We start from the raw sequence: 21,944 nt of genomic DNA on the forward strand, positions 1-21,944 counted from the left end.
TACTAGGGTCGGCCCGCCCTACGGGCGGGAAGTTAAAAAAAAAACTATTTTATATGAATGTACATTATGAAGCATTTTTTTAAAAAAAATTGTAGATTGGAAACGATATTATAAACAAAAATAAATAAATAGAATTCAGAGATCATGTTGTTATTTTTAATAAATATTTTTGGACTGAATTAAAATGACAGTAAATTTCATTATTCTATGAAGAACAATCTAATATAATAAGATTACTAATGTTCGCATATAATTATGCAATGATCATGCCAGAGAAATATGATATTATCTAAGCCAAAACAACTTTTTGTTAGTGTGAGTAGTTTGGTCTGTGTATATTTTAATTAAAATGTGATAGTTTTCTCCTAACGAAAGAGTTGTGGACAATTTGCTGGATGTTCTGCTATTTAAGCAGATGCTTGGATAAGGTTCTTTAAGCGAAAGAATCTAAATGTCTTCCCTTAAAAAGGTAAAAAATTTGGTTGAGCAAGTTGCACAATTGAAAAGAAGCTAATGAGTTTGAAGATAATGTGAACGACCAAGAACATGAAAATGTGTTAATAAAGAACTCACATATGTACGATATGAGAAGGTATAAACTTCGAGAACAATATCGCTGTAGTGTAAAATAAATTTACTATTTGTTTTTAAATAAATTTACTTTAAATATTTTGAAATATTTCATTTTTAAACTAAAAGTTTAAAAATTTAAAAATTTCTTTAAATGCATAAATTAAAATAGGTTCAACATTGGTAATTTGTAGAATTTTCAACGATATATGTAGATGATGTCATACCAAAAAAAGAAATATAATGATCACTTGATTAGAATGGAAAAAATGGTTAATATATTCGAGTAAAATAATAAAAAGGTGAGATGTGAACAAAATGTTTACAATAGAGAGAATTTTATTTTATTTATATAGATATCCTAGCATGTAAAATAATTCAGTTTCACAAAATAGTTATAATGTACTATAATATATTCAAATGTGTATTGTGAAAAAAATGTGTCTGGATTTAAACATTTGTCAAAAGATACCAAATAAAATTATTTACATGTGTCGATGTTAAGATTCTTAATTGTTATTTATTGCATATAAAATAAAACTATATGTCAAAGAAATTGGAATACCTATATCCTTGATTGAATAACCACTTATATTCTGTCCTTCATAGATTTGAATTATGCTGATTGTCGTGTACTCCATAAATTTTTTGTTGTTTGTTCTTTTTTTATTAAAAGAAACGAATTAACTTCGCAAATATATTTTTACTTGAAGTTTCATTTCAAAATTGGACGCATGCGAAGGCTCTTTAAAAAAAAAAATTGAACGTATGCGTCATATTTTTGCTAAATTGAGTGCTAAAAAAGTTTCTAAGGAAGATTAGCACATGACCCTTTTATTGTATTATTAAAAGATTGACGCATAAAAGTAAAAACACAATTTTTACGGTTGCAGCAAGTCATATATGAAACTCTTGCTTACAAATTCACCTAGGAAAAGAAAATGATAAAACACACTAAAAACAAATTAGAAACTCTTCGTTTGGAGTTGCTTTAGTGAAAAATCTCCAACTGGAACAGCTTCTTCATGTCCGTTGTAAGCGTTCCTATTTTCTCCATCCCATGGTTTGTTCAGTTAACTTTGCAAATTGCTACCATACCATCAACCTAACAGGAACAAACTGATATGTGATTGCTACCTGCCGGCCATAGTAAATTAGTAATTCAAAGCTATGCTCTGGCCAAAAACACTGCTAATAATTCTGATGACATCAATATTCTAGAACTGCAACATGATGTCATCCAACCTCCTTTCTAAAAGAAAACATGGGAAGCATATACATACAAAACTACTTCAATGATGTAATGGCTGAAATCTTTAGCGGACTTTTTGATATTATTGAGATAATTTTAGTGAAGATAACCTTTGCCGGTGGAGGCAACCAATCCTCATCCCCCACCATTGCAAGAACTTTCACATCTTCATCTTTCTTAACAACCTATATATAAGCAACTCTTTTGTACTTTAAAAATATAAAATAAATGTGTCATTTTTCACTCAGATATAAGAAGATTCAAGTGCCAAGGCTCAGAGACCAGACTATGAAGTGTGAAGAACATAATTGAAGTGTTTCTTCAATTACAATGGACCAAAACCAAGAATGAACATGAACAAAACTAATAACAGCCCAGAAATCAAATCAAAGAATAATGTCAACTCTTCCAAAACCCTAAGCTAAGTGAACAAGCAAATCATAGAGGTCAATTCTTACTGTTTGGGAAGTTTTGAATTCTTCTTAACCAGAACCTCCGAGACATTCACCAGTGAACTTTAACAGTGGAGTTACAACACCTGGCTTTCAAATTGGGGAGCAGGAGTGAAGAGTTTGTCATCCTAATCTCTGAAAGTTTAAGAATGACATTGATTGGGAGGAATGAATTATGAATTTCACAGAAAGAAACTCACATATTTATAGTTGTAGATTTGCACAATGGAAGCGAGAAGGGCAAACATCATGAGAGGAGTGGGGAATCTGTATTAATGAGATCGTTAATGACGATGACTGAATGCAGTAGAGTTTTGTAACGGTCCAGGCGATTCCACATAGACAGCGGCTACCACCATAGATTGGTAGGAAATACTCATCCCTGTAACCCAGCCGGAGCTTCTTTGTCGGTTTTAAACGACAATTGTTTAAGAACAGTGGCAACCCTAGAAATCGATTCTCCATGAAAGCGTAGAAAATGAATACATGAGTTGTGCGCTCACGTGATCAATCTTTGTGAGGTAAAAAAAGAGAGAAAGGATTAATGGGATTAAACACGAACAAACCATTACTCACACCGTCTCAGAGAGATTCGGAAGAAGCTTAGGCGTTGTCGAGTCGCCGTAAAACGAAGATGACGAAGTCCATTTCCTCGCGAAATTAGAATTAGGGTTTCTGTTTACAGGGCGTCGGGCCAACTTAACCATACGAATTATCAGCCCAAAAACATTGAATATATAAACTTAGCGTTAAAAGCCCAACAGATATGAAAATAAATGAATTGCTGCGTTTTTTGTGGCCGGAACACGTGTAGACACTACGGACCTCGACTTTCTGACCTGGATCCTAGGTGGCAACACAGGAGAAATGCAAACATTTTTTTATATATATAGATTTGATTTTTCAATAATTTCGTAGAGTAACAAAATCTAAAAACTGAGAAATTTGTTTTTTTTTTTAAGTCTGGGCCTATGATGAAAACTGTGTAATCTAAATATGACACTATATTAAAAACTTAATAATTATAGTGAAAATAATCCTATTAATCAAATTTATTAGTCTAAACACTCAAATGTTTCTTTGGTTTGAAAAAACAAAGAGCAAAAATCTAATTAAACTGTTTACTGTTTTGGATACTTTTTTAAAATAATATTTTCGATTTTTTTTTTTGCTTTTCTTCTTCATTAGTAATAAAAACTTTTTAATCAGACTTCAGTTTAACTATGGAAATTGATATAAACAGTTCTGTGTGAGAAAAAAAAAAACAGATTCCCGTAGAAACAAATCAATGGAATATTTTGTTTTAAAATTTTTAAAAAATTAATTTAAAACCGTGGAATTGAAAAGATATGAAATTTTTTATACAATTGGAAATTATATAAAAATAAATTCGTTTTTACTTTTTTTTTTAATAATATAACAAAAATAAAAATATTAAGCAAAATCTTTGAACTTTTATTAATAATGGCATTAATAGATAATATTTTAATTTCAATAAGGATATTAATGTAGTTAATGTGAGCGCGACACGTAGAAAAGTGACCGCGACACGTAGAAAAGTGACTTCTCAAATAATATTATTAATTAATATAGATTTTTGGAACACTCAAATAATAATAGGATTAGGAGTTTATAATTAAAGTAAAATATAAAAACTTTATGAAGATATTTATTTAGAAATTAATAGGGTACTGTATGATTATCAAAAATAGATTAGTGATTAATTAACTAACTACGTAATTTGAAAAAAAATAAAATAAAATATTTAATTCCAATAATTTCAAAATTTGTAAAAAAGGAAATTGATTTAAATTATCAACTAACATAGTTTCCTTTTCATTGAGAGAGAGAGAGAGAGAGAGAGAGAGAGAGAGAGAGAGAGAGAGAGAGAGAGAGAGAGAAGAGAGAGAGAGAGAGAGAGAGAGATCATATGATTTTTAATATCCTAAACAATTTAATTAACGTGGATTTTTAAATAATCCTAACTGACATACTTTCTTTTTTATTAAGAAAAGAGAATATTTTATTTTTAATAAATTAATTTAAAAATGTGGAATTGAAAAGATATGAAACTTTTTATATAGGAAATTATATAAAAGTAAATTCGTTTTTACTTACTTTTTACTAATATAAAAAAGGAAAAATATTAAGCTAAATCAATAAAATTTTATTAATAATGGCATTAATAGATGATATTTTAATTTCATTAACTGTATAAATGTAATAACCATTGTAAAAATTAACGTGAGTGCAAAACGTATGAAAGTTATTTCTCAAATAATATTATAGAGATTCAGGTGATAATTATTTTCCTAAAATAATATACGAACCTACGAGCTCGTGACCTCTTAATTATTTACACAAAAAGTTATTATGTTTTCTCTAAACTATGCTTGTCTACATGATTTCATTTTCCCCGTATATCTTTGGAAGAGTGACAATATTATCTAATGATTAAATAACAAAACATGTTTCTGTCTTGCAAAATAGCATAAAGAAGATTTAAAAAAACTGTCTAAAGACCAGAACTGAAAATAAAAAGCAAACATTTTATGCATATGGCATTCTTAGAAGATGATTAGTCTTCTTCTTCAGTTTCCTCTGCTTAAGCTTCACTTAACACATTAACACCATTATCAATGATAGCTTGAAGCATGTTAGATTCAGGTTTGTTATGAGCTTTCAACTTAAACCAATTAGTGATTAGTGATTATCTCTAACTCTTTATATATTATTTAATGTCCTTTAGAATTCCCGATGTGGGATATATATCCCTAATACCTCTCCTCGAGATAATAGCTCTTATCAGCCAGAAATCTCGAAACATTAAGACAATTATACTCGGTCGAACGAGTTAATTACGACCTTTATTCCTGGTAGGATAGGGTTATATTAATTAGGGGTTTAGGATATTTAGGATATGGACTCTGATACCATGTTAGATTCGGATTTGTTATGGGCTTCCAACTTAAAACCAATTGGTGATCAGTGGATTGACTCTAACCCTTTATATATTAGTCAATGTCCCATTAAATTCCCGATGTGGGATACATATCCCTAATACCCCTCCTCGAGATGATTGTTCTTATCAGCCAGAAATCTCGAAACTTTAGGACATTTATACTCAGTCGAGCGAGTTTTAGTATGACAGTTATACCCGGTCAAGAGGGTCAAATACGACTTTTACACCCGGTCGGAAGGGTCATATTAATTAGGGTTTAGGGTATTTAGAACATGGCTCTGATACCATATTAGATTAGGGTTATATTAATTAGGGATGTAATGTATTTAGAACATAGCTCTGATACCATGTTAGATTCGGGTTAATTATAGGCTTCCAACTTAAAACTAATTGTTAATTAGTGGATTGACCCTAACCTTTTATATATTACTTAATGTCCCTTAGAATTTCCGATGTGGGATATAATATCCTAACTTCGAGATGATGACTTTTATCGGGCAGAAATCTCGGAACTTTAAGACAGTTATACTCGGTCGAGCGAGTTAATTACGACCTTTTAAACCCGGTCGGAAGGTTCATATATTAATTAGGGGTTCATGGTATTTAAGATCTGGGCTCTGATACCATGTTAGATTCGGATTAATTATGGACTTCCAACTTAAAACCAATTGGTAATTAGTGGATTGGCCTTAACCCTTTGTATATTAGTCAATGTCCCATTAAATTCCCGATGTAGGATATAATACCCCTCCTCGAGATGATGGTTCTTATCAGCCAGAAATCTCAGAACTTTAAGACATTTATACTCGGTTGAGCGAGTTTTAGTACGACAGTTATACCTGGTTGAGAGGGTCAAATACGACTTTTATACCCGGTCGGAAATGTGATATTAATTAGGGGTTTAGCATATTTAGGATATGGGCTCTGATACCATGTTAGATTCGGCTTTATTTTAGACTTCTAACTTAAAACTAATTTGTGGTTAGTGGATTGGCCTTAACCTTTATATATTAGTTAAAGTCCCATTGAATTCTCGACGTAGGATACTTATCCCTAATACCCCTCCACGAGATGATGACTTTTATCGGCCAGAAATCTCGGAACTTATGATAATAATTAACATAATTACGACATTTATACCCGGTCGGATAGAGTTATATTAATTAGGAGTTTAGTGTATTTAGAACATGGCTCTGATACCATGTTAGATTAAGATTATATTAATTAGGGATGTAGCATAACTAGGATCTGAACCTTGATACTATGTTAGATTCGAGTTTGTTGTCCTACCATGTTAGATTCGAGTTTGTTATGTCTTGATTGTGCCATACAGCTTTAAGGTTTGCACAAAGCTTACCTTCTTGAGGTTCGTTTGCAAGGTTGTCAATGATATGCAACCAATGTTTGTGACAAATCGTCGAACAACTGGTGTGCAAGGTTGGTTTTAGCGAATTGATTGAAACTGATGGGTCTTGCAGCTCTGTAGAATGGTGACATCGATTTGTTCAAGAAAGAGATTCAAAGCAACGACCTTTCAAAAGAACCAGAATGGTTTTCGACTTGTGAGCTCTGTTTAGGATGTCTGTAAAGACAGGGACGAATGTAAGAGAGAGGTTTGTGACAAAGAGAAGTTTTCATTTAATTAATAGAAAGATGAGTTTGTGGACAAAACATCCCAAGGAAGGGTTTTGTTTATAGGTAAACTAATAAACACACAACAGAAAAGGAGAGCTAACTTACTAAAAGGAGTTAGGCTTCGAAAATATTACAACAAAACGTAGATAGACAAAGATGCAGACGCAGAGAGTAGACCAGAGTAGTTGTCACAGGTATCAGTGGTTGTTGGTTATTACCATCCTTCCTTCTTGATTTCTCTAAATTCAGTAGTAAGCTTGCGGATGGTGAGCGTGTTGGTGGTGCTGCTGCTGATGGTAGTGTGGGTGGTAAACCGGAGGAGCTGGGGCAGTAACAGGAACCGGACCGTTGTAATAACCGCTGTACGCTGGATAACCGATAGGTGAGCTTGGTATGAGCCCGGGATAAGCTCAGGCGAGAATGGATAAGGTGGGCTTCTGTTGCTGTAGACAGTAACAGGTGGGGATGGGTAAGCTGATGGTGAAGCGTACTGAGGTGAGTGAGAGGGTGATCTGATGAAGGGGAAGGAAGAGACGTATGCGTTTGTGATACGTTGGCTGGTGGCATTGGACCGTTGTAGCTGGCTCTGGTTCTCTTGTTTGCTGGTACAGCTGCTGGTTTTCTCTTGTCGGTTTTAGTCTTCTCCAGCTGGTCCAAACGCTTCTTGAGGTTCTCTGGAGGGAACTCTTCTTCGAGTTTGTACTCTTCTATGCACTTCAATACCGCCTTGAGAGCTGATTGCTCCTTTTGCGCCACAAGATTCTTAGGAGAAGAAAAAACGGTTTAGTTAGACTGATAAAAAGATAAAAATGTTTCAGGTGTAAGATGAGTAGATTACCGAAGGTCGGCCAGTGTTGCTGGAGTCCTCCACTGCTGTCTTCTTTGCGTCCCTTAGATAGGCTTTGAGCAAACAGGAGGGAACTTATCCACAAGACCAACTTCGTAAGTAAAATGAACAGCATCAAGTTGATGTCCCCTGCTGATCAACTCTTCGATCATATCTGCAGAAACAAAACAACTCAAGCCATCATTCATAAGCTTAGATCAACGAGATAAGAGAAAAGACTTCAATTTCACACAGCCTATGGTCAGTTCTAATCTCGCTAATATACAAAATTACATCTAATGTCTCAGTCTTCGCCACAACATAATGCGATATAATGTTACCAGACACTGTAGAACTGACTAAAAGGAAAAAGTCCAACAATTTGAGACAAAGCACTACCAAATGAGATTGAACAAACCACAAACTAGTATAACATCTGGATGTGGTAATAAAATAGCATTCTTTATTAGTGAGAAGCTATATTAAATGAAACTAAGCTAAGCTTTCCAAATACTACTTAACATTGAGCATAGCAGGATCATAAGCTTAGGCTTACCTGGCATCTGATCACCTAAACCAACCGAAACAGCAAGCTTCGGCATCTGTTTACGCCACGCGGAACCAACAACAAGCTTTCTGTAGAGACCAAGATCTTCACTTCTGAAAATCCCAAACATCACAAGATGCTGCAGAAACGTATGGACATCAGGAGTCTTCACATCCTCCACCCTCCCTCTCTCCTCCAAACTCGCCTTCCACGTCTCCGCCACCTCCTCAGCCTTCTCCTTAACGCTAGGAGTAACAATCAACCGCGACTTCCCGATCACCGGATCCACCATCACAGGCCCTAAACTTTCCAGAATCACCACACAAGCCCATGCGAAATCGTTCATCATCTTCTCTCCAGACTCCCTTTTCTCCACCGGGAAAACCTCAGAGATCGCCTCGAGCACCAACATCGCCGGATCCACACAGTCCCCCAACGCCGCCGGAATCTTTGACCGGGGATTCTCAAGCTCCTTCTTCCTCGCCGTCACGAAGCTCCAGAATCCTCTAGCGTCCATCTTCCAACAGAGAGACTTCAATGCAGAGAGAAGCCCTTCCTCATCATCCTCGTCAACCTCACTGTCGTCGTCATCGCCGCCGTCTCTAGCTTTCTCAAGCGACTCCAGAGCAGCTCTGACGCGTTTCCCAACTTTCTCAGCGACGATCTCGACGCTGCGGTCGATTGTCACCTCTCTACGCTTGAGTGACTCGAGCGAGGTCTGAGTCTGGTTGTCTAGGGTTTCAATCATCTTCTTCAGCGCCTCTGATTTTTTCATCAGGTTCTGCTCCAGTGTAGTGAAGTGATCGGTGAGATCCTTCCACATAAGACTGCAGCTCGTCATCAACGACGCCTGCTTCTAAAACTTGTCGAAACTCGGCTGTGCTAGCTCGGTTAACTCGCCTGGATCGGGGACCGACCCCATCGTCGGAAGCTAAGGAAATTCAAATTTCAATCTCAGAAATAGTAGAGAGAAAGGTGACGAAAGTGTTTGAAGCGAAATTGCTAGGAACCCTAGAAATGGCAAAAAGTTAGGGACGATGAAGATAAGAGACAAGAACTGTGACGTGGACATGTCATGAAATCGACAAGTCTCGGTGGAGTCTGATTAAAGGCGCGGTAATGAGAGCCGCCATCTATATTGCGCAGACTGTATTGCTTTGGTATGCTATTGTGAACGGAAGATGCGTAGGATAAGAGAGTTTTGAGTGGTGACGTGTATAAGGACGTGTTTGGGGTGGTGGTAAAATATATACTACTAAGCGTCGCCTTTATCGCTTAAAGAAAAAAAAAAGAGATAAGTGGGCCAGGCTCACTGACGATCACATGCGTTCAGTCGGAAACCAGTGAAGCATTGCCGGTGAAAATATGAAATGTAAAATTGAGCTTATATCAAAGTATAGAAAAAATATTGTCTATATAATTAAATATTTTGTAGTTTAATTTAAGAACACATGTGTCTGACAAGATGATCTTTAGAAGGCTGTAAAATGGATCATTCACGCGTGAGGACAACACTTGGACCGAATATTTGTGTGTTCTAAGACGTGATAATTAAGCAGGTCATAAAAGACTCATTCCAATTTATTTACTAATATCTTATTAGTTTTGCTAATCTTCGTACTATGTTTTAATATCTTGTGATATCAAAGAGGACAAGAATAGAAAACAGATACTATAATTTGAATTATTAAAGTTACCTCGTTTTTTTGCATCATTATAATTGGCATTTGCTATAAAACCTTTTTTCTGTGGATATGTACAAAACGTAAAAACGGGACAATGACATATGAACAATTATTGAAACATCCTTACTCATTTCGTCTGCTTGGTTATACATATCATTTTAACTAATATGTAAATTAAAGCGACAAAACACAATTAGAATGAGACGAAATATGAAACTGACTATATAATTAAATGGGTCCGCAATGGATGTCTACAAAATCAACCGCCGTTTACTGTTTACACTTTACAGAAAAAAGGAGAGAATTTTGAAAATGTTGTAGCGAGATATCATATGCATAATGGATAATGATCTAAATGCATGCACTGAATTGACACTAGTCTAGCTAGTCTTGTAGTAACATGATTAAGACACACATTGCACCATCTCAAGTCCTTTTTAATATGTTCTCGTTAGAAAGTCTGGTTATAATATGCTGTTAACTCTTACCCACTACCCAAAGTATTTTGTCCTAGATATTGTAAATTTATAAAATCATATCCGGCCGGCTAGTTGTTATGATGGTGGGCAGTGGCCACAATATGATCCTATGTACGTTAATAAACATGAATTATTGGCAAACTTGAAATAAATCAATCAAATGGTGAAAACTTAATTTTCATCTATATGACTTTGATATAATAATGCTAATGAGATATATCTTTCGTCATCAATATATGAGACGAATTGATACCTTTCTCTAACACACTCACTTTATATAATACAAGTCACAGGTCTAAAAATTAGTTTTAGATGTTAGAGATGTCTTTCTAATCACGGCAAATGATGTAGTCGGAGTCGACCAACGAAAACAGGAAAGAAAGTTCGGTCAAGAGTCACTATGATTCAACGGATTAGGTGAAGTCAGCACAAGAAAGTAGAGTGAAAATAATTAATCCCTTTTATACTTGTCAATTAATCAGACATAAATAAAGTGAAAAGGAGAAACAAGATTCATATACATATTTTAGTGGCTAAAGCAAAGCACCCAGAGGATACAATGCTTCTTCTTATCTGCTTTTTATTTTCATCCCAATTGATAAAATTTTAAACACAAAGAGGTTATTATTACCTAGCTAGGCACCACAACAACTGCTGTCGCCAATCTTAAGTACCAATATAAAAAGCAGGACAACACCAACACAATGTCATATATCAAATACATATACAAAATGCACTAAGACACCATTGTTTGGTTCAACAATCACATCTCTTTATGTCTCCATTTTAGCAGAGAAAACGTACGCAACCATCATAAGCCGAATATGTATAGGTGTTAGATTTTATTGGCTGGCTAAAGCCAAACGAACAAGATGACAACCAAAAGGGGAAGAAAGAATAATATAAAAAATTAACAGGGACATGAAAACTCAAAAGCATCAAACACTTTATCACAATTTACTTCCAAGGATGTTGTAAAACAGAAGCTCGTATAATATATCATCAGCCCACACCCATATTAGTCTATAGGCAATGTGATCACTGAATCAAAGGATCAAGAAAACCAAGAAATTTTATTCAATTATAAAAAGAAAACTAAAACTTTGCTTATGACTAAAACATACAGATTCAGTAGGCAATAAATACCCTGAAATTAAAGTGTACCTTCAGCAAGAGACGTGTAAATTCACTTTGATCCTGCGAGTTCTCTTAGGCTCTCAATTGTGGTCTTCTTCTTTGTCTCCATATCGACTTTGTCCAAGTCTTTTACGGTCGCCAGATAACCATAAAGGACCCTCCTTTTCTCACCTGTCTTACCATCAACCTCCATAAGACTAGGGTTGTTCTCATCATCTTTGCTTGGAGTGAATGGTTGTAACCCGGCCCAACTTTTGCGCCCACGGTTCATTTTCTCAAAGTATTCGGCAATTCTCAAAGCTTCCCTGAGCCCTGAATCATCTCCCGCAAATTTAAAGAGGGTAATTCCTAGATGACCGTCTCTTCCATACAGTGCCCTTGATTTCCCAACGTTGAATTTTAGTTCTGTAAATACAGATAGACATCAAAACCAAGGCAGTAAAAATGTACCATCGATAAGACCAATAACTAGATACTGCCATACTGGTTTGTGCACACCAAACCTTATTCATTAGCCTATTCACATTGCACATTATGGAACCTAGTGTGAAACAGCGTCAGTTCCGAAACTAGATGCTGACATTTCCTATATAGGGAAAATAGTGACGTCAACGTTCTGTTGAAGAAGCTTGTATACTTCTTAGACCACAATTTACTAGATTCTGATATGAGAAGGTAGTGAAAGAAATAACAGACCAGAGATTGACATTATTCTACTGCAAGCAATAACAGTTTCCAATTCAAAAAGGATCCGAGGAAGGAGAATGAATGTTAAGATGATAATAAATTACGGTTAGTTGCAAGACTTTCTACTTAAGAACACCTATTGGGGCATCCTTTAGTGTTAGCAAAAACAAAGAGAGGGATTTGGACCCTGAACTTTCTTCTGAAAGATCAAGGAAATGATTTTTGGTGGCACAGATCTGAGATAACAATCAGATATGCCGAATCATTAAGATTAACGGGATTCATCTATAAGTCCAATTGATGGAGATAACCTACTCTACGAGACCAAAAGCAAAGAGGATCCTAAGGTGCAGATTAACCAACGCAAGATTCATAAACATTGCCGCATGTTGTACCTCTAATTCTGTCATCCATTCTTTTGCTTCCAAGACCTTCCATACGCCCATCTTTACCCTTCCCTGTACTCGTATTGTGAACAATAATGTGAGGTGGCCATAGAATCAGCTCGTCTTGATTGATTGCTACCATTTCCGCAGGTAGATTCTGGTAAGCCTTCGAGTTATCAGGGGGCTTTGAGAAATTCCATCCCATCAATACACATAGAGCTTTGTGTAGGCCTGAGTGATGCACACGTGAGCTAGTATCATCGCAATAGTACGTGTGCATTACCAAACCATGTGTATCCTGGACGTCTTTAGGACACCTGTGTTTAAGCAGAAGTCGAATTGGAAACACTCATTCAGATTCACCAAAAAAATTCTGCACAATAGTCTGAGAAATTAAACTCAGGAAATCAGAATCACCAAAACTATTGAAAATACACTTATCTGATTAAATGTGTAAAGCAACATCCACAAATCAGTTTATTTCATACGAAAATGTGTATTGAATAAGCCAATGATAAACCTAAGCTATAGAATAGGGTTATAAGTGATGCAAGGAAAACACATAACATACATAAAACACACACATAAACCTCTGGAGTACCATCATAACATAGCTGAAGGGTTGGAAAATATCAAAGATAACTATAAAAGGCTTTAGAGAACTTCATCGTAAACTTTTACATCCAAAGAAGCTTATTTTGTGACATGAAAGAGCATGAAAAATAGATGATCACTGACACTAATTGGAACGGCCATCAAAGCGACCATGCATTCAACATACCAAATTAGTTGACAACCTACATCTAGTTATCAAGCTGGAACAAATTTAGATGGAAGTGCCTATAGTTACAATATCTACATTACCTAAAAAGTTAAGAATACGAAGTCGGACAGCTTAACATGCTGGATTCATAAATCACAAATCACAAATCACAAGCACAGCGGTAAGGGAGAGTAAGCACATTCTTTACTGATAATAGAAAGCTGATTTACGGGTCACTATCAATAAGAGCTGCATATTATTTGATACCCTATGTGAAATATAAATAATCCTGAGAAAAATAATAAGTAATGCGGGTGCCTATAAAAACCAGTTAACATCGACATATCAGCACCCTGATTTTAAACAGCTGCAAGAAAACTACCATTATACTGGATCAAGTATAAAAAATAAGCCTACAAAAAGGCAAGGAGTAATAACTTGAGTCGATAGATACCCAGAGACAACTAATATGATGTAGAACAAAGATTAAATTTTAAACAAATGAGATACAAAAGAGCAGTCCAAGGAGTATTAGGTACGAAGGAGATAAAAACTAAGTTAAATAACACCTAATATCAAAGTAAAATAGCTCAACTGAATTATCTAAGAGGCAATTCAATAGAGAGTAAACGCAAAGCATCGTACTATAATGAGTAATCAATATAAGTATATGCATGTTACCGCTGCATTTTTAGAGCAAAAATTTCATTAACTACATTAGCAAACAAGGAACAAGATAAACGAGAAGCAAACAACGTTAAGCTACTCAGGAATGCTACGCATTTAGCTAACATCACAACCCTAAACCATGTCAAGATAGATACTATATTAAGAAAAAGTTACCATATTAATAAAAAAAAAGAAACAAATGTGTTCAAGTTATTTTAGTGCTCTCTCTTACTTTTGTTCATACTCATAGATCCATCTACGACACAACTGACAAATTAAAGAAACCATAAAGAACAAGGCAATAAGGGTCTCCAGCAAAAGCAAACTGCACCTAAGCAAAAAACAAACACAAGAAACAGATTGAAACTCATCAAACCTGCCGCAGACGAGACACTGAAGCCGCCCTTTCCTCCCGTTCTCCAAGTAGTTCTTCTTCTCGGACGGGTCCTCGTAAATCCGCTTAACCAAATCCAAAAACGCTTTCTTCATCGCAACCTGACCTCCATTCTCATTCCTGCTTGATCCCACCCGCATGTGCTTAGCCGCTCTAGCATCTTCCCCAGAATCCCTCCTACTCGTACCAGCCATAAGAGAGGGATCATTAGGATTCGCATACAGCATAAACTGATGCCTTTGTCTCAGCAATTCACCTCCCTCGTCCCTCCTATCAATCTCTTCCTCGCCTGGATGTTTCCGTTTCATTGATCCTTCGTGCTGCCTCTGATCTCTAAACTCCTCCGGAGGGAATCTACCGAATTCAGGTCCCATAAATCTATTAGCCGCCGGATCAGGGAGACGGGGCTTGGGAGGGAAATCACGGTAATTAGGAGGAAGCGCGAAGTATGATCGGACGCTTCCGTCGACGAGGACGATGGTGCGACGCTCGAGCATATGGAACCCGTAAGTCGGCGCAGGAGGAGCACCAAGCGCCGCCGACGGATCTGGGAAAGCGAATTGCGCCGGGGGTAGAGCAGAACGCGATGATGATGAGGGTGTTGGATTGGGACGGGATTGGCTCGGGATCGGAGCTAGGTTAGGAGAAGGATTCGGAAGTTTCTTATCGGGGATTTTCTGGCCACCTGTCGTCTGCTTGTTGTTGCTGGTGGTTGTGTTAGTCTTACTGCTACCACCATCGTTGTTGTTTGAGCCCCAACGAGATTTACGGTGATGGGAAGAAGAAGCTGCGGCGGAGGTTGTTGGAGGCTTTTGAGGCGTTGACTTGGCGTTATTGCCCCCGACCATCATCAATTGCTGTGAAGATCAGGTTTTCGATCTTCGTGATCTTGATTCTACCTTCAGCAATTCTCGCTGAGATTAGCTTCAATCTGATCTTCTATGCAAGAAGAAACGTGACGCGAGGATTTTAAATTAGGGTTGGGATTTTCCGTGAATTTAGACGGTGAATGAAGCGGAGAGAGATGGAAACATTCTCTTGATTAACGGTAGCGGTCAGAGCTGGCCATATATTTTTTTGCCCATTTTTGATCCGAAGAAATTTAGATTTTTTTTTTTTTAAAAGGGTGCAACACGAGGAATTTGAAAGGTTCCGACCTGGTTTCCTTTACCGCCGGTTCGTCTTTAGTTCGCTTCCCTCGACCAAACTGGCCCTATCCGAATTATTCTCTTAACTTAGGATTTTTATCCAGTTTTCCTCTATGAGGTTCAGTTCAGTTCCCCAAGTTCATTAAATCTATCCAGCATCCTAGCAAATTACTAAGACTGATAATATAATAAACATGTACCTCACTGCCTCGGTGCTAGTTGTCCGCCAGTCCATCCATACGCTTCATCCTTTTTGTCTTCATCCTTTCCCATTCGTTCTTATCCAGCCAGCTCGATCAGATATTTAACCGAATCCTTTTGTTACTTAGTCACTCAGCCAACCATCCCCACATGACCATGAACAAAGAGAGACGGCTTGGTTTCCAACCAGCCATCCAGAACAGACAGTACGCCAGCCTTGCTAGCGTTCCAGAACCAGTCCTTGATCACACCTAGACCAGTCAGTACATACTCGGCTCTACAGCCCTCGATCCCGTCAGTACACCTCACGGCCATCATGCCCTCAAACCATCTAGTAACAGTAACACGCTCCCTTGAGCCGTGTACATCAGTACACTATCCAATCCAGCCAATACTCCTCCAGCCGTTCCTCTTCAGTATGCCTCCAGTACGGTATGCATCCAATCAGTACGATCAGTCGGATACCAACCTATCGTATCGTCCATACCCTGATCCTCTTTAAAGCTCAGTACCCGTTCTTAACTTCCATTCACAGCACGGTCCGACAGCATAACCATCGCATCCAGACACATACTCGCGTTCCCGTGCGCTACCAGTACTGCTCGTAGTCCTACCAGAACCACTCAAAACGTTCTCATCAGTTCCGCATCCCTCCTTAACTTTGACCGTCCCACACTCAGTATCCACGATCAGATGTATGCATCCGACCCTTTCCACAGATCATCAGAACGGACCGATAGGGTAAGCCATCGCATATATAACACACCCACGCTCCAATGTGCGTTCAGAACCACCCACAGACGCACCAAACCCACTGTTCAGTTCCTCAACCGCCTGTCTACCCGTCAATCCCACTCGATCCAATACACAGCCGATCCAGTACCCAGTATCTAGTAGGAATTGATCCGATCCATACACAGAACCCTTCCGTACGTTGTCTCCAGACCGGCGACCATTACCTCTCGATCATAACCGCCACAGACTCCAATATCGTTGCGATTCATCAGTACACGGCTCTAATCAGAACAGACTAAGCTGACAGACCCTTTTCGCTTGGCTTGAGAACGGTCCCGAATACTGTAACCGACGTAACCACCAATGCGTACATCGTGAACCATCAAGACGCAAGCTTTCAATCAGAACATGGCTTCCCTACCATCGTTCAGTACGCGGACAGCCGGATCAGGATCCAACTGGTCTCTTCTCCGCAATCTCTGTCTCTTCCGATCCGCATCACTCTCTCTCAGTATTTCTCTCTGTCTCTCTGTCCAAAAATCGTGTTCAAAAAAAGCTCCCTTTCTCTGATCCGCGATCTTCCCCTTAAAGGAAACAGATGGGCGGTTTTCCTTCCAGACATAACCGCTCCCGCGCCCATTTAATTCATAAACTGCCCTCGAGCAGTTTCTTTCTCGGTTCTGTAACTACCTTAGAAGTTCCCAAACCCATAAACCGTCCCAGTCAGTTCGGTGGTCCGGCAACCACTCAGAACCGCTCAGTAACTGCTCTCGGTAACCGCCAGATATTGTTCTCACCATTTTCCTTGGCTAATCAGTTCATGTTCAGCTCAGTATCCGTTCCCGTCAGAATGTATACCAGTCAGTCAACACATTGACTAACTGATCTCGGATGACAAGTCCAGTTGCCTTGTCTGAATCCGTCCAGATTAGTCCGACAAGCTCAACTGCTATGTTCGGACAGACAGTGTAGAAACCCGTTAAAAAAAAAAGAAGAAAGAGAATGGTCGAGTATCATTGTGGTGGTCGAGTTGCGGGTGATAAGGATCGATCGAGAAGTTTTGAAGTACGAGGTGGGCGAAGAAGTGATCGTGAGTAAACTATGAGTCGAATAAGTTGCTCGACCATAGTTAGAAGATGTCCTAGATTGATGAGACGGACGTTTTGGAAGCATAACAATTTTGGAAGCACGACGGTTTAGAAGCTCGACGTTTTTGAAGACTGACGTTTCTTCATCACGAAGTTTTCTCGGAAAATCTTCGTATCAGTAAAATATTATTCTGGAGACATAATAAGTTGGAAGCAGGACGGGAATTAAGCAGGACGGGAAGCAAGCACGACGGGAAAACCCAAAATTGGGCAAAAACCCTAATTTCGGTATTATGGAATTCTTCAAGGAAGCCGGAGGCTCGGGAAATATTTTTACAAGATATCAGAATTCATCTAGAGTCTATTAAAAATATTTAGAGCATCAGAACGGGTGCGGAAAAATATTCGAGATTGATCACGGGTCAGAAATTTGCTGGAAGGGTCAAAAATCGCGTAAACCGACCGAGAAGCTCGATGTGGCTTGATCTAAGGGATCAGGACGTGGTGGCAACCATCTAAGTAGCTGAGTGTCTACAAAAGCTCGAGGTGTCACCATGCATGGAAGCAGCACATGCAGCTTGACATGTAGAAGCACGAGGTGTCGCCGTATCTGCAACCGAAGCATGTTGAACGACACGCAGGGGAGCCGTGTGTCGCGACGCATGAACTCCAGCCATGCAGCAAGCCATCTGGACGTGTAGGTGTCCTCCTGCATGTGTCTGAGACATGTATGAAGACATGTGTGCGCCCGTGTGTCGCCGCGCATGCGATCGGAAGCATGCGGGCTGACACACAGTCGCCGGTGTGACTCGATATTACTGGCCGAAGGTTTCTATAAATACCCAACCCTCCCTTCAGTTTCAGACATCCATCACACACCAAAATCACTCCTAAAACGTGGCTAGAGAGAGAAAGTGAAAGAAAGTGGTCGATTTTAAAGTATGGTCGATTCTGAAGACCGAGACTCCACCGAGAAGGCCAACTCTGTCCAATCGAAGATTCTCTACGATTGTGAGGCGGAAGCTCTGGCCAACTGAATTCGTCCAGGCCAGTCAATTCCTTTGATGATCAAGTGGAGGTACTGTCCGGAGTTAGTTCAGATCCACGGGTTCAGATCAGTCGAAGTTCTACTCGATACTCCGCCTGGAAGTCTGAAGAACTGTCCAGGAGCTAAAAGAGGTTCTGCCCGAGTCTAGATCAGTCTGTCTAGGCCTGTCAGTTTCTTCATGGTGAAGCCGAGGTTCTGTCCAAGTCGAGTCTAGTCCACTTCATTCAAGTCGTCCCTTGGGTTTTGGCCAAGTCCTCTCCGATCAACCAGCTGCTTCTCGCCTAGAACACTGTGAGTTGGTTTGTGTGAATTCCACTTGGAATTTAGGGTAGTTTTGTGAGTTGGATTTGTGTAAATTCCATTTGGAATTTAAGGTAGATCGAGTAGCATATAGATTGGAATGATCACTCTATTGAATGGTAGAGTCCTTAGGGTTATTTTATTTATGGAACCGGACTCAGTTTAGCAAGGGCTAAGCTGTGATGAATGGAATTAAGACTGAGTTGATAACCTGACTAGGACTAGGGCTAGGATGCATCATGTTTTCTATTCTTGCGTATTGATATGGTTGAGTGCAGGTTCCCGTTATCTTTAAAGATAGTGTCGTAGCAGGAGGCCGAACTATCTGGGTAACGGTTTGATTGAGTAGATTGATTGAGTAGATTTAATTAAATGCTTGCTCGTTTAATTAATCTTGTTGATTGAGGTTAGTCATCTCTTGGTAAGGGAGTGACTAACTGGTTGAGTTGTTTAGTGATAATGTTGTTGTTTAAGAGATCTTTTGCCATATAGGCCGATCTCCTGGTTGTGATGTTGATACTACGGGTCCTATGCCATATAGGCTGGACTACGAGTATTGGATTGATATTGTCGTAGACTCCTATATATTGTTTAGTTTTGGGTTGGAGTCTTGTCCCTTAGGTCTTTCCTAGGGATAATTGTGTCGAGTGTGTGTTATGCCGACAGCAGGTGCGAAACCCGCCCATGCTAGGCATGTTTTGGGGTGGACTAGTGTTTCTTCGCCCTCGTACCCAGCGGGTTCAAGGAAACCCCTTATTCGCTGGATCGGGAAGACTCAGACGAACGGGGTCATGTCCTATGGCTGAGTATTACACGACGGTGTAATGTGGCAGTGACCTGAAGGACTGTGGGCTGTCATGCGGTGACCCGAAAGACTGTGGGCCGCGGTCGGTTGAAAGTTCCTTCTTCTGGCCTCTGTGGTAGGAAGATAGGATATTGCCGATAAAGAGGATGAACACGAAGTCACCAGGGCCCAGGTTAGAGTGTTGTGTTAGTGTGTCGTAGAGGGTTATGGAACCCTCGAGTTAATGTAGCACCGATATACGGTGTTACGAGTAAGATCGAGTCATTGGTAGTTACTATCTTATTATTGTTTTTGTTGTGGTTGTTGATTGCTTTGTTTGCAGGTTCTAACATTAAGTCCTAAGTCTGGTTTAGGTATCGGACTAGGCTTGGTGTGTATTTGGTTAGTGTAGGCCTGACGTTGGCCTGTATGTGTTTGAAGGATTGCTTGTGAAGGGGGTGGATATTAAAGCTAAGCGGTATCATTGGTTGGCCGATCATGTTCTTGTTTGATTGTTGGTCGACCGGCTCATGATACTTGTATAGTCTAAGGATCTAACACTACATGAGTACTGAACTCAAGCGTATATATGGTTAACTAGGGATTGGTTGTTGACTTGTTTAAATGCAGGTTCCCGTTACTTGAAGCTAGATCATGGCAGGAGGCCAAGTCTAACTTAGTAACGGTTTGCTTAGCCTTAGCTTTTATTGCATGCTAGGGCTAGATTGATTGTTATTTTGGGTTGTCCGGGTTAGAGTCTAGGTTGCGGGTAGAGGCCGCCAGCTCACTGAGTAATACTAGATTACTCATCCAACTCCGTTGTCCTTTTTGCAGGTCGCTTTAGGTAAGGATGATCGGATAGCTTGGTGCTGGACGTTAGGACCACCGGTGTAGATTTTCATGCCTTTTGTAAACGGTATTGAGTTATGTGTTATGTTGACTCGATTTGGCATTAGGCTAGGCCCAGTCTTGAATTATTCAATGTATGAATATTTCTTAAATCAATAAAAGTGATTGTTTTATACGCGCTTCATGAGTACTCTGATATTTGACTAGTCCGGTCTAACACAACGTTAAGTCGTAGTACGGGTTGAAAAGCCTTAAGCCTCGATCTAACAGAAAACGCTAACTCTAGGTACGGGTTGCAAAGCCTTGTTCCATGACGCAGCGGAACGTGTTAGGGGATGAACTGGTCGAAGTCGTGGAGTAAATTTTGTGACTCTGGCCGGATCCTCCCTAACCCGTCACGTAGCGCTTCCGGACCATGGTGTTGGGTTGGACGGTCAGTCATGTTCTTGTTTGATTGTTGGCTTACCGGTTGGCCTTTCATCTCCAACCCTTGGTGTGGGTCGTCCGTCGGTCATGTTCTTGTTTGATTGTTGGCCGGTGGGTTGACCTATGCCTAGGACGGTTCGGGGGTGTTACAGAGGTGGTATCAGAGCATGGTTTCGTCCATGCTTCTGGAACTCATGATTTAATCGGTTTTAGAATTTTTTTCTCGAGTCAAAATGAGTCACAAAAGGCATTAGGGAAACCGGTCACGTCCAGCGATACGATTTATTGTTTTAGGAATTAGGATTGAGATAGTGGAATCTAGAACTGTTAGGTTGCTTGGGTAGAACTGTCAAGTTGCTGGTTAGAATTGCAATTAGGTTGCATTGTTAGAATTTGGTGGGTTAGTAGATTATTTGGTTAATCGTCTACTAACTTGTGTGTGAGGTGTTCTTTTGAGTTGCAGCGAGTAAGTGTGTTCGTTGATCGGAACTTTAAGGGATGAAAACCTTAAAGTGGAGGGAGTTTGAGGCCAAACCCAAACCCGAAGCGAAATAGGAGAGACAGATACAAAGAACTGGGATGTGGTATGGACTGGACATATGGTGAGGAACAAGACTTCGTTGGGAAAGGACTTCATCAGAGTATTTAGGGAAAAGAAGATCGAGAAGGATTTGAGAAACCAGAGTGTTATGGCAGAGCAACAGTATGAGATGATCCAGCGATCATTCAACTGAAGACGATTGTGGAGGCCTTGAGGAGGACACTTAAGGAAAGATTGTGGACAGCGTAAAGATATATGGAGACGAGTGGAGAATGTCGCGAAGATGAGCAATTGCGCAACTAAGAATTCGAGGACGAATTCTATTAAGGGGGGGGGGGAGAATGTAGAAACCCGCTAAAAACAAAAAAAGAAAGAGAATG

The 21,944-nt window shown here is 39.1% G+C and overlaps 1 protein-coding gene and 1 pseudogene across 3 annotated transcripts; both read right to left on the minus strand.

The window, feature by feature from the left end:
* Positions 1–1,388: 1,388 nt before the first annotated feature.
* On the minus strand, positions 1,389–9,481 carry LOC106388239 (annotated as a pseudogene). Its single transcript, XR_007324012.1, has 4 exons — positions 8,254–9,481; positions 7,710–7,872; positions 2,475–7,633; positions 1,389–2,409 (listed from the first exon to the last, which is right to left on the minus strand). The product of XR_007324012.1 is annotated as an FRIGIDA-like protein 4a (transcript).
* A 1,851-nt stretch (positions 9,482–11,332) lies between these two features.
* On the minus strand, positions 11,333–15,515 carry LOC111198057. 2 transcript variants are annotated; one of them, XM_022694619.2, is made up of 4 exons: positions 14,427–15,515; positions 12,628–12,935; positions 11,573–11,950; positions 11,333–11,449 (listed from the first exon to the last, which is right to left on the minus strand). In XM_022694619.2, exons 1-3 carry the CDS (start codon positions 15,293–15,295, stop codon positions 11,595–11,597), a joined length of 1,533 nt encoding a protein of 510 aa, XP_022550340.2. In that variant the 5' UTR covers positions 15,296–15,515; the 3' UTR covers positions 11,333–11,449; positions 11,573–11,594. The 2 variants fall into 2 exon arrangements, with proteins under 2 accessions (XP_022550340.2, XP_022550339.2); XM_022694618.2 differs by having other exon boundaries at positions 11,333–11,950.
* Positions 15,516–21,944: the final 6,429 nt, after the last annotated feature.

The sequence above is a fragment of the Brassica napus genome, chromosome C5 (assembly GCF_020379485.1).
Source record: "Brassica napus cultivar Da-Ae chromosome C5, Da-Ae, whole genome shotgun sequence".
NCBI classification, from domain to species: Eukaryota; Viridiplantae; Streptophyta; class Magnoliopsida; order Brassicales; family Brassicaceae; genus Brassica; species Brassica napus.

Excerpts from the sequence above, each read along its gene's own strand:
- LOC111198057 (XM_022694619.2), bottom strand. The coding sequence starts at position 15,295 with ATGATGGTCGGGGGCAATAACGCCAAGTCAACGCCTCAAAAGCCTCCA. Across the intron at positions 12,936-14,426 it reads CAGTGTCTCGTCTGCGGCAG|GTGTCCTAAAGACGTCCAGG; the intron begins GTTTGATGAGTT and ends GCTTAAACACAG. Across the intron at positions 11,951-12,627 it reads AATGGATGACAGAATTAGAG|AACTAAAATTCAACGTTGGG; the intron begins GTACAACATGCG and ends CTGTATTTACAG.